The sequence below is a fragment of the Dromaius novaehollandiae genome, chromosome 1, assembly GCF_036370855.1.
Source record: "Dromaius novaehollandiae isolate bDroNov1 chromosome 1, bDroNov1.hap1, whole genome shotgun sequence".
NCBI lineage: Eukaryota > Metazoa > Chordata > Aves > Casuariiformes > Dromaiidae > Dromaius > Dromaius novaehollandiae.
In genome coordinates, this window is record NC_088098.1 from 211,451,599 (window position 1) to 211,467,275 (window position 15,677).

Sequence of the window (15,677 nt, forward strand, 5' to 3'; positions counted from 1 at the left end):
ATCTATCTCCTTGCATTCCCAGAGAACTTTCTTTTTCCACATGAAAACGATAGGATTAACGCCAACTTCAGTTACTGCCTTTTGCTTTTCATAAATTAAAGAAGTGTTTTGCGTAAAAGATGCTATGTTGCTTCTGAGCATTCCTTCTGCCTTTCTGATCTCTCCAAAATATGTTATGTGTGTAGCTGAGTTTCACGTATATTCTTGTGTGGCTGTATGGGGTCTCACCTCTGAGGCCCTGCTGTGTCCTTTGTCCATCCAAACTGTCTGCCTTTGCCCTTTACCAGATGAGTTAGTGTTTGATAACATTTCTTCCATTCACCAACGTCCCTTCCTTCTCAGTACTTATACTCGCCTCCATTTCTTCCATCAACTACTGTCTTTCCTGCTGCCTTACCACCCTCTTGCTTTTTCCTACAGCTTTCATCCTGTCCTCCTCATTCCTCACCGTTAATCTATTAACATTTTTACTTTCTTTCTCAACCTGTCTAAATTCAGTTTCAAAACACCAGCTTTTTCTATCCCCCCCCCCAGGTGGAATGAAGAACACACTATCAAAGGCCACAACATGGGACCGAGACTTTGTGTTTGCCCGATGATCGACCAAGGAGCCCCGCGACAGGTTGCAGACTCGCTGCTTCCCAAGCAGACTCCCATCTGGAGGTGGATCCCAAGCAAGGATGCTTCATTTCACACCTGGGCTCTGTTCTGTTCCCTCATGTACGACGTCACATTTGGCTGTTTTAAAACAAGTATCAGGTTTTCACCTGGCACAGTCTGACACTCCTTTTGCTCTGACCTATGCAGATACCGGGATGACTCAGGCCATCCCATTTCTGCTTTTTAAGTACTGCCACAACATTAGCTCTCTTTCAATGCTCTGAAACTTCAGCATTCAAAGACCTTTTGAACACTCAGAGTGACTGATCTGGAGGCTGCTCCACCAGCTCCTTTAGAAATCGGATAGGAAAATCAAGGCCCTAAATCATCCTCATAATTAAAGCTGGTTTTGTGCATCATTCACACATAATTGCATTAGACTAAGTCCTCACTACATTTTGATTTATTTGATTTCCTTCCACCTGTTTAAACTAGCACTGAGGTTTCAGGAAGACTGTGGTTTTCCTCAGCCCTTTTCTATACCTATTTCTCTACTGCTGTGAAAGGTGAGTAATGACATCATTTGTAAGTGGAAAATTAGGGTAGACACCATTTTTTAATGGTTTTCGTTACTCTGGCTCAAAATATATAGCTCTTAGCAGTTACAATTCCTTTTTTCTGTATATGTACACACACAAACTTATGAGTCTCTCATTTCTCCTGTGCCTACCTTATAATGAATACACGCATGTTATCTTCCTTTTCTAAGCTTTCTTTCTAGATAGGCATTTCCCCCATTTAAACTATAACAATAGGTCTCTGGATTTCCAGTGAGAAGGCTCAACACGAAATCTGAAAGCATATTCATCATAATGTTCCATAGGTACAGCATTTCTCTTCTTTTAAAAATCAAAATATGCTGATTTCAATATTCTATTCTTTAATCACATTATTTTAGAGATATATTTATTGACAAGAACATACAGAAGTACCTCACTGTTCAGTGCAGCTCTATTTCTGTTTTGGAAAAAACCCAAAAATATCTCTTTGTGATTTAAATTTATTTTATAGACACATTTACCAATATTTTGCAAACACTATCTTGATTATTCATATTACATTTCTCACTCTAAAATAAATACTGGATTGACAAGCAATTAGTACAGTTACTTCAGTTTTTTTGAAAAATTCAAGGGACATTTAAAGGTAATAAAAATACACTGTTCTTTCCATTTTTTTCAAAATTTCCATAAAATTTGCACTATTAGTAAGACCGTTGATTTCAATGCAATAGACATTTTTTATTGTCTACTCTTGAAAGTATACTTCAATAAGTAGATTACTGGACTACAACCTAGGATATGTGTGTTTTTTTACCACTTCTACAGCTGGCCTGCTTTTCTATGCCTCAAGTTTCCCCATTTGTGAAATATGATAAAAAACCTGGGTACATTATCATCTATCATCATCATCAGAATTAATAAAAATATTTCCTGTGTAAAGTATTATTTAACGTTCGTTAAGATGTTGGTGTCAAGCTCTAAATTTAGTTTAGCTGTTTTTTCCTATATAGTTTCATTCCAGTTAATGGCAATCTACATATTAAACTTTTACAGTCAGCGTACGCTAACACGACCTCACTTCTGCTTTGCAGGTGAAGTATCGAAAATGTGTGTTGTGCTCTAAGTGCAACCAGTTAAACTCTGTAAAATTAAAAACCTCTCCAAAAAATAAATTATTCATAGAATTCAGTCAGAATTCATATATCACATTAAGCTGCATAAGGTGACTTTCAAGCCACACTCGGGACCCACCAGCTAGGTCAATTTCTGAGGGTAAAGCACTATCCTGCGACATAAAACATGCATGAAACGCACACAATTGCTTTTCAGCCACTTATATCTTCAGCATACCTGAAGTCATCTTATTCGCTTTACTTTTAGTTACAGCTTATAGGGACAAAATCTGAGAAGAAACGGTCTAGATCATATCATTCCAAAGAACTTTTAGCGCTACAAAGTGGGCAGCTGCCCCTGCAAAACTATTTTGCAGAAAAGTATAGGAGATCAAATCTTTCCCCTCTTTTGAAGAGGAATAGCTTTGCTTTCCTCTGCAGGAGTCAAAGGAGGAGGATGGATGGTAGCTATGAGAGAAAGACAAGTGCAATTGGCTGCTTCGAATATAACTGCATAAGAGCAGAAAGTGACTGCAATGCTGCATCCAAACAGCAAATTAGAAATTTGTGTTGTGATATTGTGTTACGATGTTACAATGCATAGCAAGGGCATTTGTGGAATTCAGTCCTGGATAAACCAGAGGACTATTTCTTCTCTCTTTTCCATTCCTTTCTCTCCCTCTCTGCAATGCCATTTCCTACTGAAGCGGCATACTGGTTCTTCAAGGTCGAGTGGCCCTAATGTATGCATTATAATTGATTCTAAATTAATAACAAAAATGAAAGGCAATTTTCTGCAATGCAAAGCATTGCTTTTTCTGAAGAGACAAATCCAGCACATCAAAGATGTCTTTTAAAAGTTCTGCCTAGAAAATGACCGCCTTTGTGGCAAAATGATTACTGTCATCTCCAGAATGATTCATATTCTACTAGCAAATTGAGGTTCCTCTTTCTCATGTATTTAAATATACATATTATTTTAAATTTACATATTATTCACCAATGCCAACTGCAAGACTAAGTGAAAACTAAGCTGAAATACAGCTTCTCAGAACAATACTCCTTAGCATATCATTTTTTTTTTTCTGTGGTGCTTTTTGAGTCTTTCTCCAAAGAGGTTCCTACATACTTTTTTGGAAAAGTCAGCATCTCAGACACTTTACTTATTTCTTTTTTGTGTGTGCATACCCTCCTATTAGTGCTTCAGAAGCCTTTATTGAGAACCAGTATATTCATTTGGAAGTCCACAGCCTCCATTCACACTTGGAGCTGTGTTCAGTATTGGCTAGTGCTGATTGATTTAAGGTAGCAGAGGGTGGGCAACTTCAGGTTTGCTTGGGTGCCACAGTCGAATTGTTTTCTGCTAATGGGCTTTTTACACCAGCTTAGAAAAGCAGAACTGTGTGGAGCAAAATACTCGTTTGTTTGCACTTTCTGAAAATTGGGACGTTATCAGAGCACTCAGAGACCCACTATGTCTGTGCTAAACTCCCAGATCAATAAAGGATTTCTTCCTGCAAAATTATTTCTGTGAGTGAATCCATAACCCTGGTAACAAAAGTGCTAGGCAGGAGGGGGAAAGTCTGCCTTTCTGTGTCAGCCTAGAGGACTAAGGCTACAGCTCTAAAAGGCTGCCCTATTTCGCTATGCAAGGTTTTTTCCATTAGACTAATATTGCTACTGCATGTTGCCTTGCAGAAACGGAAATATTCTAAGTTTCAATCTGCAAAAGTCTCAGCTGGCTACTGTTTGATTTGCAGAGGGAGTTTAACTCTGCTTATATTGCACCTCTCTCCTATGATGGGATAAAACACACCGGCAGTATTTTCTGTTCTCCATCCAGTACCAAGGCAGCCCTCACAATTAGCCTAGGTTGGACATCCACCTTCCAGACACCAAGCACTAGTGAGATAAAACCAACCTTGGACTCCATCAGCTAAAAGTAATACAATAAAATAAGCTAAAAGACCACATCCTAAAGAGCTACATCAAAAGAAAAGGCAATTTTCATGTAAACCTGTAAATAAAAAAAGCAGAAGAATTACCCACCGCAAACTATCTGGTGAGAACGAGCAAGTTGTGAAGTAAGAGAAAGGCAATATATGAGTGGTAGTGCCAGAAAAATAAAATGTCGATATAGCAATAATTTAAAAGAAACAGCAGCAGAAAGCTGCCTCTAGGCACCTATGACTTGCATGAAATAACTTTTCACATAATAACTCAAGGTCTCAGTGATCTTGGCCAAGTTAAAGGGATAAGTTTCAAGTAAGATGAACATGAATAATTTTTTTTCACTGTACTCACATAGCTTTTGAGCTCTTAAATAAATGCTGCTTAATTTTGCTTCATGTTTAATATGGAATATATGTCATGACCACCATTTGGGGATTTTTTTTTTCTGCAGCTGATTTTTAATTCTTCCCTATCATTTTCACAATACTTTCTAGTATTTTGTTAATGCCTTATGGCTAGTATCTGTACTTTCTATGTCCATGCTCTCTTTGAACAAATTCCCTGTGAGTTTTCAATGCAGAGAGATTAATTAGCTCTATGCTTGCAGTTCCATATATTGGAAAATGAAATCTCTTGTACCCTTTTTGGAACAAAATGGCTCAGCGTATTGAGTGACTATTTTATTAAATTAAAAAAAAATACCAAACAGAATCCCCATTTTTCTTCTCCTGTTTGATCAGTCCTCAAAGCTTCAAATTATTTTGAAAATATTACAATATTCCAGTGAGCAGACTTTCAAAAATGGAATACTTGCAATGGTTTAAAATTTCTCACATACCAGAAAAACTCTGAAAACCCTCCCCAACCTAATTCAAACTATAAATATCTCTCCAATACTTCAGCTGGACTTGCTGATTCATTGAATCAAATAGTGAGCCCCTCATAAAAAGAAATACCCAGAAACCACTATACAGATTACTAAAAACAGTGAACACTATGACCATAAAAAAAAAAATATACAAAATTCAAAAACCTAGCTCATAATAAAAATATTCTTTGCCTTGGAAAGCTCCAGCCCTCAAGTGTAAATCCAATACATATAATTTTTTTCTATCTGAAATATAAAGCCAGCGCACACACATGGGAGGGTCATTCCTTCTTGCAGGTACCAACTAAAATAATGCCCTCAGCGTTTCAATGATGTGCTGCTGCATCGCCGTCATAAAACCCAGCAACAACCGTAGTCTAATGTAACCTAGCTAGCCTCTGTACAGTGTTGTTCAGACATTTAGATTTAATAGCAAGATTTTAAAATAACAGTGTGAAAATACAAATTTCTTTGATAGCCACCCAGAGGGAGCTAAATACATGGTATTATTTCAGGTTCTTTTCCTGATCACAGAGTAACTATAAACTGTGCAGTTAAAATGATTTCCCTAGTCACTTACAGCCTTTTCCCCTCCTTCATTTTCCTTTCCTGGGATTTGCAGCTTTTTTGTTTTGATTATTGGACGGAGAAGTCCTCCCACTCCCCAGCTGGGAAAGGAGGCGTCCCCTGCACAGCTGTAGCAATGATGAAGCATAGGGCAAGTCTTCCTCGCAAACAGAGACACAATGCAAAGCCGCGTGCTTTCCCAATAGCTGTCATGGATAGCTCAAGCTCTTCTAGCAGCACATAGTCTGAGGCATTGCAGATTATTTTTATCTGCAGTGGATCACATTAAACAGATTAGTCCTCCCTGTTCTGTCACTGTCTTGGGGTAAACTGTGGAAAACCCAGATATTTTGCTTCACCACAACCCTAACCTGCATCTAAGTAAGTATTTGTTAACAGCAATAAGAATAAATAAAAATACTTTTCCATATATTTAAGAGGGATTCAATATTGAAGTGGCTTCATTTCTCCTGCCAGCAATCTTCAGCAAGACAGTAATGTGGGTTTACTTAGCTTCCAATCCCAAACACTGAATATGAATGACAGCTTACAGCACCAGCAGCAACTTCTGTCCTTCAAAAGGTCCAGTCCTCCCTTTCCCAGCTGGTCTGCCTTTCCACCAGGGCTGCAAACTGGCAGGTTTTCTACAGCTACCATGAGCAGGTAGCCCGGCGGCCCCTAAGATATGCCCACCTCAACCACCAGGAATAGTTTCAGTATAATAGCTGTGTAACAGAATAAGAACAAAGAACAAACTTTTCAAGTGCTAAGTTATATTCTGGGTGCCAAGTTAGGGCTGCTTTTAGGTGACAGAAAGTCGACTGCTTTGGGTGAGTAGTGTTACCAAGAGGAAAAAAAAAAAAAGGGAAAGAAAAAATCAGGTTGTTCCAAGGTATCTTAATTTAGGTCACTGAACTGAAGCAACCAACTTCTGCAGTTGCCTGGGAAAACGTTGACCTGGTATTTCAGTGTCACATTCACAGGAACACACACCAGGCTTCTCCAGCTCCTTTCATCAGTTGTCCTCTGCACAGCCTAAGGTCAAAGCAAGGTCTATAGTGAAGCACAGGAGATGAAAAGGGAACACAGACCTTTCTTAAGCAATTGCACGCAGAGGCCAGGTAGTCTTCGCTTCCTAGCGCCTACATCTTGGACAGTACAACAGCCACTGACACAACCACCCACCAGCAGTATAATTGTTTGTAACTTTGAACACAGATCTGTGACGGGAACTAGAAAGCATAAGCAAAATTCCTACATGGTCTTTGCATGCACTACATCTGTATTTTCAAGGGTCTTTCTTAATTTCTCTTTTTGTTGTACAGAGCATTGTCTTACACATACATACACACACTGAAATATAGTGCAAAGACCATACACAAATACCCAAGAGGTCAATTTTTCAAACTGCACAACCATAAACAAGTTTGGACTCACATTTTTTGTGTGCTGATGACTCAGCTCCATGTATAGATACTCCTGCCTCTCCTTGTAGGCAGGCTACGCTGGCCCTATCCAGGAAAAAAATTCCCAAAGGAAAGCTTTCTTGTATTAAACACCTATAGGTCACTATTCTACCATAAACCTGTTATGAATTAATCAATAGGAAGGATTCTGCCTTTGAATTATAGTTATTTCAGTCTTAGTGCTCCAAGAAAAACTACCACTTATTTTCAGTAAAGAAGCAGGCAGGGCCTAGCAATGAAAAAAAACTGTAATAAGGACACCTAGTCAGAAAGCTCTCGACAGTGAAGAAAACATCTATAGTTCAGCAGGAATAAACAGTCAGGGAGCAGCATGGCATTTGGAAAAGCTCTGCAGCTATCTGAGGGATACTAATTTTAGAAGATTTGCTGCTGGAAGATGGGAGACCACTCAACTAGGGCTGCTGATGGTCAGATATTGATTGATTCACGCACTCTGCCTTCTCGAAAGGCATTCTTCTACAGCATGGGCTTTTACACTTTGAAAATACCTATTTCTAGTGGCCACTCCCTTCCAATCAGTTATTTTTGAACCATGTATTTTGACCATCCTGTCACTGCCTTCTCCTATAATCTCACTCCTGAGAGGTCAAAGCATGCTGCTGCATGAACGAGGTGCAAACACAACTCTCATCTACAGCCTTAAGAAGAAAAAAAAAAAAAAAAAAAAAAGCAGACAGCACCAGCACTTATAACTAAAAGAACTTTAAACCTTATTTCCCAGACATGCAAGCAAACAGTGATCTCTGCCAAAACCAGACAGACAGATACAAAAATAAGTCATTGACTCAAATTCCTTGTGCCATTGAACACAGTCCAATTCCCATTGCTCCTCAATGTCCAGTGGAATGTACCTCTTCTTACTTTTGCAAACTTCTGCATTTTTGCAAAGGAAATTAGTCATGAAAACAGCATAATTAATAGTATAATAGTAATTATCTGTTAGGGTTACCATGAAAATAAAAGTCTAGGCCTTAGGCAAATCCCTTACTATACCACAAATATATGAGGATTGCTTTTCAGCTTTTTCCTCAGGATTTTTTAATTTTACCTTTTGAAATTACTTACGATTACAACCTCAGCCTTTTCAGTAAGATTTAATAGACACTTGAATTCGGGGAAATGTGGAAATCCAACCATATAGGGTACAGCGAGGCAATATTGCAAGTATCCTCCCCGTAATCTTGAACTAGAAAAATGAAATCTCATGGCACTTGGTTTTCATGAATTATCATAGCAAAGGAAAGAAGAGAGTAGGTTGACAGTCTTTTGACAGAAGAGATCATGTAGTGATTACAGAGTAAAATTTATCAGAGCTATCATAGCAAGATCACAGTTTACCGATTGGTCATGATTGAGAATTTACTCTTTTGGAATCTCTCTGACGTGATTTCCTAAGAACAGGAGGAAATGATTACGCTTGTTCGAGCACGCCTGCCTGTCTCCCCCTCAACTGGAGTAAGCCCAGTAGCTAACCTCAACCAAATCTGAAACAAGAAGGAGGTATCAAAAATGTTAAGTTCCTAACAACTTCATGAAATTATGTGGTTCATTAAAAAGAGGGACATTCTGCAATATAACCTGAATTGCTACTGTAGGCCAGAGAATCCGCAGGAGTATAAATGAAAAAGAGAGACACTTCACACATGTCTCAGCCCTGGCAAAATTCTCAGCCAGAGCTTGATGTGTTTAGATACTAAGGTCAGTCAATCGCATGATGCAAATCCACTGGAAACTAGGCTTCTTTGGTTCTAGTGTTGATAGAATTTAACTTTTCTAAACAGTCTATTCCACCAAAAGTAATACATTTTTACTTTCATACAGCTACAGAATGAAAATATGTGCTGAAACATCAAAAGATTCTGTGAAAACAGCTTTACAAATCATAACTGCTCTCTTTTTTCCCTAACATCTATAAAATAGGCAAGGTTAGATGAGCAAAAAGTACTGAGATCTGAACTCAGACGTTGAACTCAGCATGAATCCAACATGAATCATTAAGTGACACACTGTCTTTCTTTACTCTTCTTCAAGGTAACCATTAATATCAGCTGATGTTCCATCAACTTCTACTAAAACCACCTCTTCAGCAAGTGTCCCCAAGCACAGCATTGTACCAAGTAGTCAATTAATTAAAACTTTCCTCTAGCTTAGAGAATTTAGGCCAGGCTTTGTCAGAGCCTATTCAGTTATCTTTTACACTGACCACTGATTTACAAGCGTAGATCATTCTCTTGGTAGCGCTGGATGCATTTTTCAAGTCCTGCAGTAATGGAAGAGATTGCTGCACTAATACGAGTCACTTTATGTAGAGCTTCCTTTTTACAGTGTCTTTATTATTCAAGCTAGAGCAAGGTAATGGCTTTTTTTAAGGAATTTTGTCTAGGTGTGCTTTTGGGCATTATAGTTTATTACAAACTGCCAAGTCTTATTCTACTCCTGGATCTTCATTTTATGACTTTAAGTTGGCAGAGAAACTCACACATTCTCTGATGTGGCTGAAGAAACTAAACCTATAATTTCTCTTAACTGTGTAATTGTGTTACGTTGGTAGGCACTCGCTTAACAGTGAACCTCAGGCTCAGGGATCTGTGATGGTATCTGATGAGCGGTTGGTACAGCTGACGAGGAGCAAAAGTGTACAAAGCTGCCACTGCCAAATGGGACTGACAAATGCATAGTTACAACCTCTTTAACTCATGAGGAGAAAACTCCAAGCTGACCACACTTTTAAGGTAGATCTGCCCCAAACTCACCCTCAGGAGCTCCTATCCAAGCCTTCTAAGCTCAAAACCCCAAGCCTTGGTAGACTATAAAGAAGGACACTTAAAGTTTTAAATGGAACCAGCTGAACGCGATTCTGTCAAATGGAGCAGAAATAAAAAAAAGCTTTCTACACAAGCCCACTACATCCTCGCAGTCGCTTCTGGCATACAAGACCCAGCTCTGCATGGGACGCATGCTGCCTGCGCGTGCCTGAGTGTACTACATTACCCCAAAGGAAGAAGCCATCTCCTAATCCTGGGGTAAGGGTCATGCCTAACCCAGTAACTCTCCTCAGGAAAACGTTCCTCCAACTCGCACCCCATACGAATGAAGGTGACCTCCCACAATTAAAGTAAAGGAGTCACTGCCAAGTTTATGGAGATGCTCTGACATAAACAATGCCTTCCCTTTTGTTCTGCCACAAATAAAGGGTGCGAAAGCCCTAATAACACCTTAAACCATTCTTTTGTTTTTGATTGCAAAATTATTTTAATTATTCAAAATCTGGATAAATTTCCTGGAGAAAATCTTTGATTATTTTTGGAATGCAGAATCCTGTAACTCGAATAACTGGATTAAAATGAGAAGTTTATTATCAGGTATTTGGTATAGACAAACTAGATTTTTATCTCTCCAAAGCAGCAACCATAATACATTTTGCAGCTTTGCCATTAAATACAGAGAGATGATTTTTTCCATCTAATTTCTAAAGGAGGTTTCATGGAAGAAAATGGGTAATCAACATGGAGAATGTCTTTCTTCTGAAAAATGCTTTCAGTCATTCAGTCATTAAATGACAGCCATTTAAAGGCAATCACTTGTGTTTTATATCTCTCACAAAAACCAGCAGACACAGTACCCCGTCTTTGAGACAAAACTGATACATGTGACAGAACATTTCAAGCAGTGAAAATCAAAAGCCACAGATTCAGCAGCATCCAGAAAACAACAGAGATATCCTCCGTTAAAATCTGTAGCTTTGTTTGCTGTTGCTTATCAATTTCTTTAATTTCTTTGTTACATTTTGGATAACCAATTATCTGTTATGGATCAGACAGGTAGAGCAGATACAAATTGCACTGGTTCTGCAGTACATACACTGATAACTTACACATCTATTAAAAATAAAGTGGTTTTCACAATATCACCCAGGAGGCATGTGTTCTGTTCAGTGACCTTTGGAAACTCTAGTCCAATGAATAGCTAGTGATGCGCAAATAACTTGAGAGGCAGTTGATAAAAAGTGCCTATAACCTTATACATTTTCTGTTATGAGACTGTGCAGGGAATGGCTACGGTAAAAAGATATATTGGTCTTTTAGAATTTGCCTGAGTGATCAAATCAATGAGAATATAAGCTTGTATCCCTTTAAGTTGAACGGTTATGAAATTCATTATGCTGGGCAATTAAAAACATAGCATGCAGAAGAAGTGCAATGAATTGTATAATCTAAGTATCTAACTTAATGGTAGTTTGCTACCTTACAGGCATCTGCTCATACGGCGCCAGTCACATCTTGATAAATCAGACCTTGCATTCAAACATTTTATGTAGAAAGAAGCCTAACTGTGTTTTCTTCAAGATGATAAAACTTCACATTACCAGAATATTGGTAGAATATTGAAGGAATTCACGAACAATCTTGAATCTATTAGCAATCCTTGTAAACACTACAGTATATGACAAAGCTTAGACTTTCTTGCTCGCACAGTATGCTGCCCATCTGGTCTTGGCCTTGTGATAAAGAAAGTCTGCAGTCTAAAGAAAGCAGTTATGTAACCAAAAAGCAAGGAAAAAACCAAAGCTAAGAAGATACAATGCAATGCAACTTTTAAATATCTTTCTGTTTTGTGCTACATTTAAACGACACTGCTAACAAAGGCTTCACTGCCAGCCCTGCATACAGCTGATGCAGTTCAGACTTGTATAAAAATATCATCCTTTACACATAGATATGGTCTTCAGCTTTTACAGAGTCACTAGAACACAAAAAAAATCTTTTGCAACTCTTATTTTATAAATGATGACTGCATGTCCTTTATTAACATGCACCCATGCTAGGAAATCGAGGAGGTTAAGCGTGAAAAGCTTCCGCACTTCCAATTCACAACCAAAAGAGAGTTACCAAGTCACATGGGCTTTTCCTGATGATCAAATGCCTAGTCGAGCACTGATGTAGTTACGGGAAGGAAGGTGTTCTGGACACTGTTCTGCAAGTGCCTATGCCCGAAACATCTTAAAAATACAAAAGGCTTATCCTATTGCATCACTCACATTTTGATGTCACAGGATGAATGGTGCAAGTCCTCGTTTAGAATGTAAACGATTTTATTTTTAACCATTTTTAATTTCATAAATATTTGCATTAAAGAAAATATTTTTCCCACAAGAAAATAAGAAATTACACTTACCCTCTCCAATGTAATTTCTTCAAATTCATATTCAATTTCTGTTCCATTGACCTAAACAGAATAAAATCAGAGAATCCATTAAATGCACATGGAAGGTAATTTGGTAGGGATATTTTACAGATATTCCTGTGTGATCAGTTTACTGAAGCACATTTTTTCAACACATATGCCAGTCTATCTAAATTATAGAGTACTTGGCTTCCCTTTGTCTTTAATGGCATGTAATGAATCTACAAACTTGAGGAACAGTAGAGGTTCAGTATGTAAAACACTGAGCTAACAGATAACTAAGTCATTTAAATAATTGGAGTTATAGCTGATGCAGCGCGTCTGCGGACTTTGCGCAAATATTTAAAGGGTGTCCAAGGTAATATTCCACATCAGAAACAGAAGAACTGTTTTTGAAAATTATTCTCACAAACAGAAGAAAGATTAATTATTCATCTTCTTGCAAGCTCCAATTTACTCCACAGCATAATACGAGACGAGTACTTACGTAAAAATCACTCACTGATACAGATACTGAAATATATCTTGTTTACTATGTTAACCTAGGGCAAAAACATGACAGAGGACCTTTGCTATAGACAGCTGAATGGCAAAAAGGCACAAAATGTTAATGCAATTCTTACACTGAGTTTCAGTGTCAAAATAAATTAAACTACAAAATGTAGAGCATCAAAATGGATTGCACCGGACAAGAAATCTATCAACCAAAGACATGACACTGATTTAAGCAGTATGCTGAAACCTTGTTCCCAGTCTGGCATGGATTTTTCTGTCCCTCTAGGCAACACACTTAATAACCCTTTCTTAGTTTCCTCATTTCTTAAATGGGTAGAGCATTGCATCCGAGAAAGCTACAAAATCTAACTGCGTAAGTAAACTGTATAACAATGAAAGTACCTCAATTATTAAAAACTCTCAGAAGAATTGCTAAAAGTGCCCCTTAGCTACAGCTAGTCAGCAGTTTTTGGATTTTGCCAGAAAACATTAACATCAAAGATACTTCCAATAAATCATTGTGTTATTGATGAAAGAATGTTTCCTTGAAAACAGTTTTGCTTTAATATTTTATTTAATTTATATTTATAGAAAATGAGCTAACCTGAAATGAAACATTATGATTGACCTAATCTTGGAGGAACAATTTTGTATTTTTCCTTCAGATAATTAGTTTGCCACCAACCCCCACTGAAAATATGGAGGGTTTTTATTTTTGTCCTGACATCAAGTGGGGGAAAAATGGTCAGAATCGTTTCAGGACAGGAACATTCCAACCCTGCTCCTCTGCCACTGCTAAATTCCTATATTAGCTTTTGAGCTGCAATCAGAAAGTACTGTATGCAAATCATTCTTTACCTAGTCAGGCACCTTTCAAATGTAATTAGGTACTTCTGTGGTGAATATTATTACAAGGTACATGTATCTACCAAATAAAAGCATCCTATAAAAGCTACCAAGTATTTAATTTGTATGTAATTCAAGATCTGATAAACCATTGAATCAGTAATAGAAATACAATCCCTAGAATCTCTGTTCAAAAGGAAAGGGGGAAGTGGAGAAAAATCCAAACAAATAACCCATACTTAACATCGAAACAAAACACAGCATCGATTCATAAAATATTTAATACATACATAATATTTATACTTCTTACATGACTGCTATTTGGAAATCACATTCCACTATGCTGAAGCCAAATATGAACATAAGTATTTCTATAGGATATTTTCCTGTTCTATGTTATTATTTTAATACTTTCTGTATAGACTCTTTCATTAATATAGGCAACTTACTAAGTATGAACAGCTTTATAGCTATTCTATTTTTGTCCTTTCTTGTCTAATGATAATGAAATCAAAGCTATTTATATGTCTCCGTTTTCATGAATTTCTCTTTTATCTTAGGTTGGTGGAAAGCTCAGATCTATGTCTTCAATCCCTCAGTCTCGCTCTATAAGGCTGTCTTTGCTTCACTGCTTATAATCACTTGTCCTTTGCATTAAAAACTCGTTAGTGCAGCAAAATGGGAGAAAGAGGGACATGAGAAGTGAGCAACCTCTATATAAAGATGAAAGGAGAAAAAAAACAGGCCTAATGCTCAACTTCTATTTGCACACAAACACTGTCTTGATTACAATAATCTGAGGGGGCTCCTTTTATCATCCCCAGCCATGATTCCACAAAGGTCTTCAGCTCTCCATTAATCACAGCAGAGATCCATTTTCAGGTGCCATAGCAGCATGGATGATATGGATTAAAAGGCTAACTTTGATCCAATTCCTTTTGTTATTTAAGGATATATATCATTTATGTATGGCATTCAGTTCCCCACCCTATCTTTCTTGCTGGTTGCTCAGACCCCAACGTAGTTACTCCTTAGAGGACAAAAGAAGATCTTGCATCTACCTGGGGCAGGTGTAATGTGGTATGTACTACCATTTGTCTGTAGTACAGTTATTTCATATTTAGGCTCTCTGGCTGCACCTGCACTGCTAAATTATAGTCAATATTCAGCCAAATCTTATTGCTTAAAGCTATCTCTGTTCAGAGCCTGCTGGAAAGAAACAGCCAAGGACGGAGCCAGCAGTTAAGCATGAGGAGAATGAGGGGTCCAGTGCTGATACTGGCTTGTTGGTCCTCTTATTTAGCAGAATAAGGACATATCCTCTGTTTTTGTCCATTATAACTATGGCGGTTCTCTGGCTTGACAAGGCTCGTAAGCAGGCTGTTTGGAAGAGCGACTTCAATTTCTTGCAGTGGGAACCTGCTACTCTGTCCTTCTTTGCAAGAGTTTTCAAACTTCTGCTTTTAGATCAGGCTGCAGCAAAAACACACAGCAAAATTTACAATGTCCTGTATGATTTTAGATAGCTATGAAAAAAACCCAAACTGCTCCGTGGGATTTCCACTTCTCTGCAGCCAAAGAAATCATAAGCATTCCCCAGTTGGTTTGGAAATACTCTCTCGCAACTTGCAGCTCTGCAAGGTTGACAAAACTGGTAGCTTTAACCTCAGCTAAATTTTGACATCTATAATGCTGACATGTGAAGTATCATCTAACTCCTTTATACTCACTTCTAGGCACTTCTAGGTCCTAATTCATTTCATCCTCCAGTAGAAATCTCAGACAGGTTGGATGAATTGTGACTCTGAGGTTTCCTTTCCCTGAGTACTGAGTCTAAAGAAGATGTGTTAGCTGAGCACTTGCCTTGAATCTGATTTCTCTGCACTACTCATAACTCTAGACTGATAACAAAGTCCTGCTTAAGGGATGCCATATCTCTTTCACCATTGCACACTAGAAAAAGGCAAGATCTCTGGATCAGCAGCTTTTCCCACTGCTTTTT

The 15,677-nt window shown here is 38.0% G+C and overlaps 1 protein-coding gene and 1 long non-coding RNA gene across 11 annotated transcripts in view; one reads left to right on the forward strand and one right to left on the reverse strand.

Annotated features, from left to right (window-relative positions):
• Positions 1-3,797, forward strand: part of LOC112985016 (uncharacterized) — a 43,591-nt gene extending 39,794 nt beyond the window's left edge. For 3 of the 4 annotated variants that reach the window (XR_010387335.1, XR_003259644.2, XR_010387337.1), the window contains one exon: positions 535-3,797. This is a non-coding gene — a long non-coding RNA (uncharacterized LOC112985016). The remainder of the gene's footprint in view (positions 1-534) is intronic. The other variant, XR_003259642.2, reaches the window with a different exon arrangement.
• Positions 1-15,677, reverse strand: part of DLG2 (discs large MAGUK scaffold protein 2) — a 999,439-nt gene that overhangs the window by 374,978 nt on the left and 608,784 nt on the right. For all 7 annotated transcript variants that reach the window (XM_064505171.1, XM_064505176.1, XM_064505174.1 and 4 more), the window contains one exon: positions 12,326-12,376. In XM_064505171.1, coding sequence (XP_064361241.1) covers positions 12,326-12,376 — 51 coding nt within the window. The remainder of the gene's footprint in view (positions 1-12,325; positions 12,377-15,677) is intronic.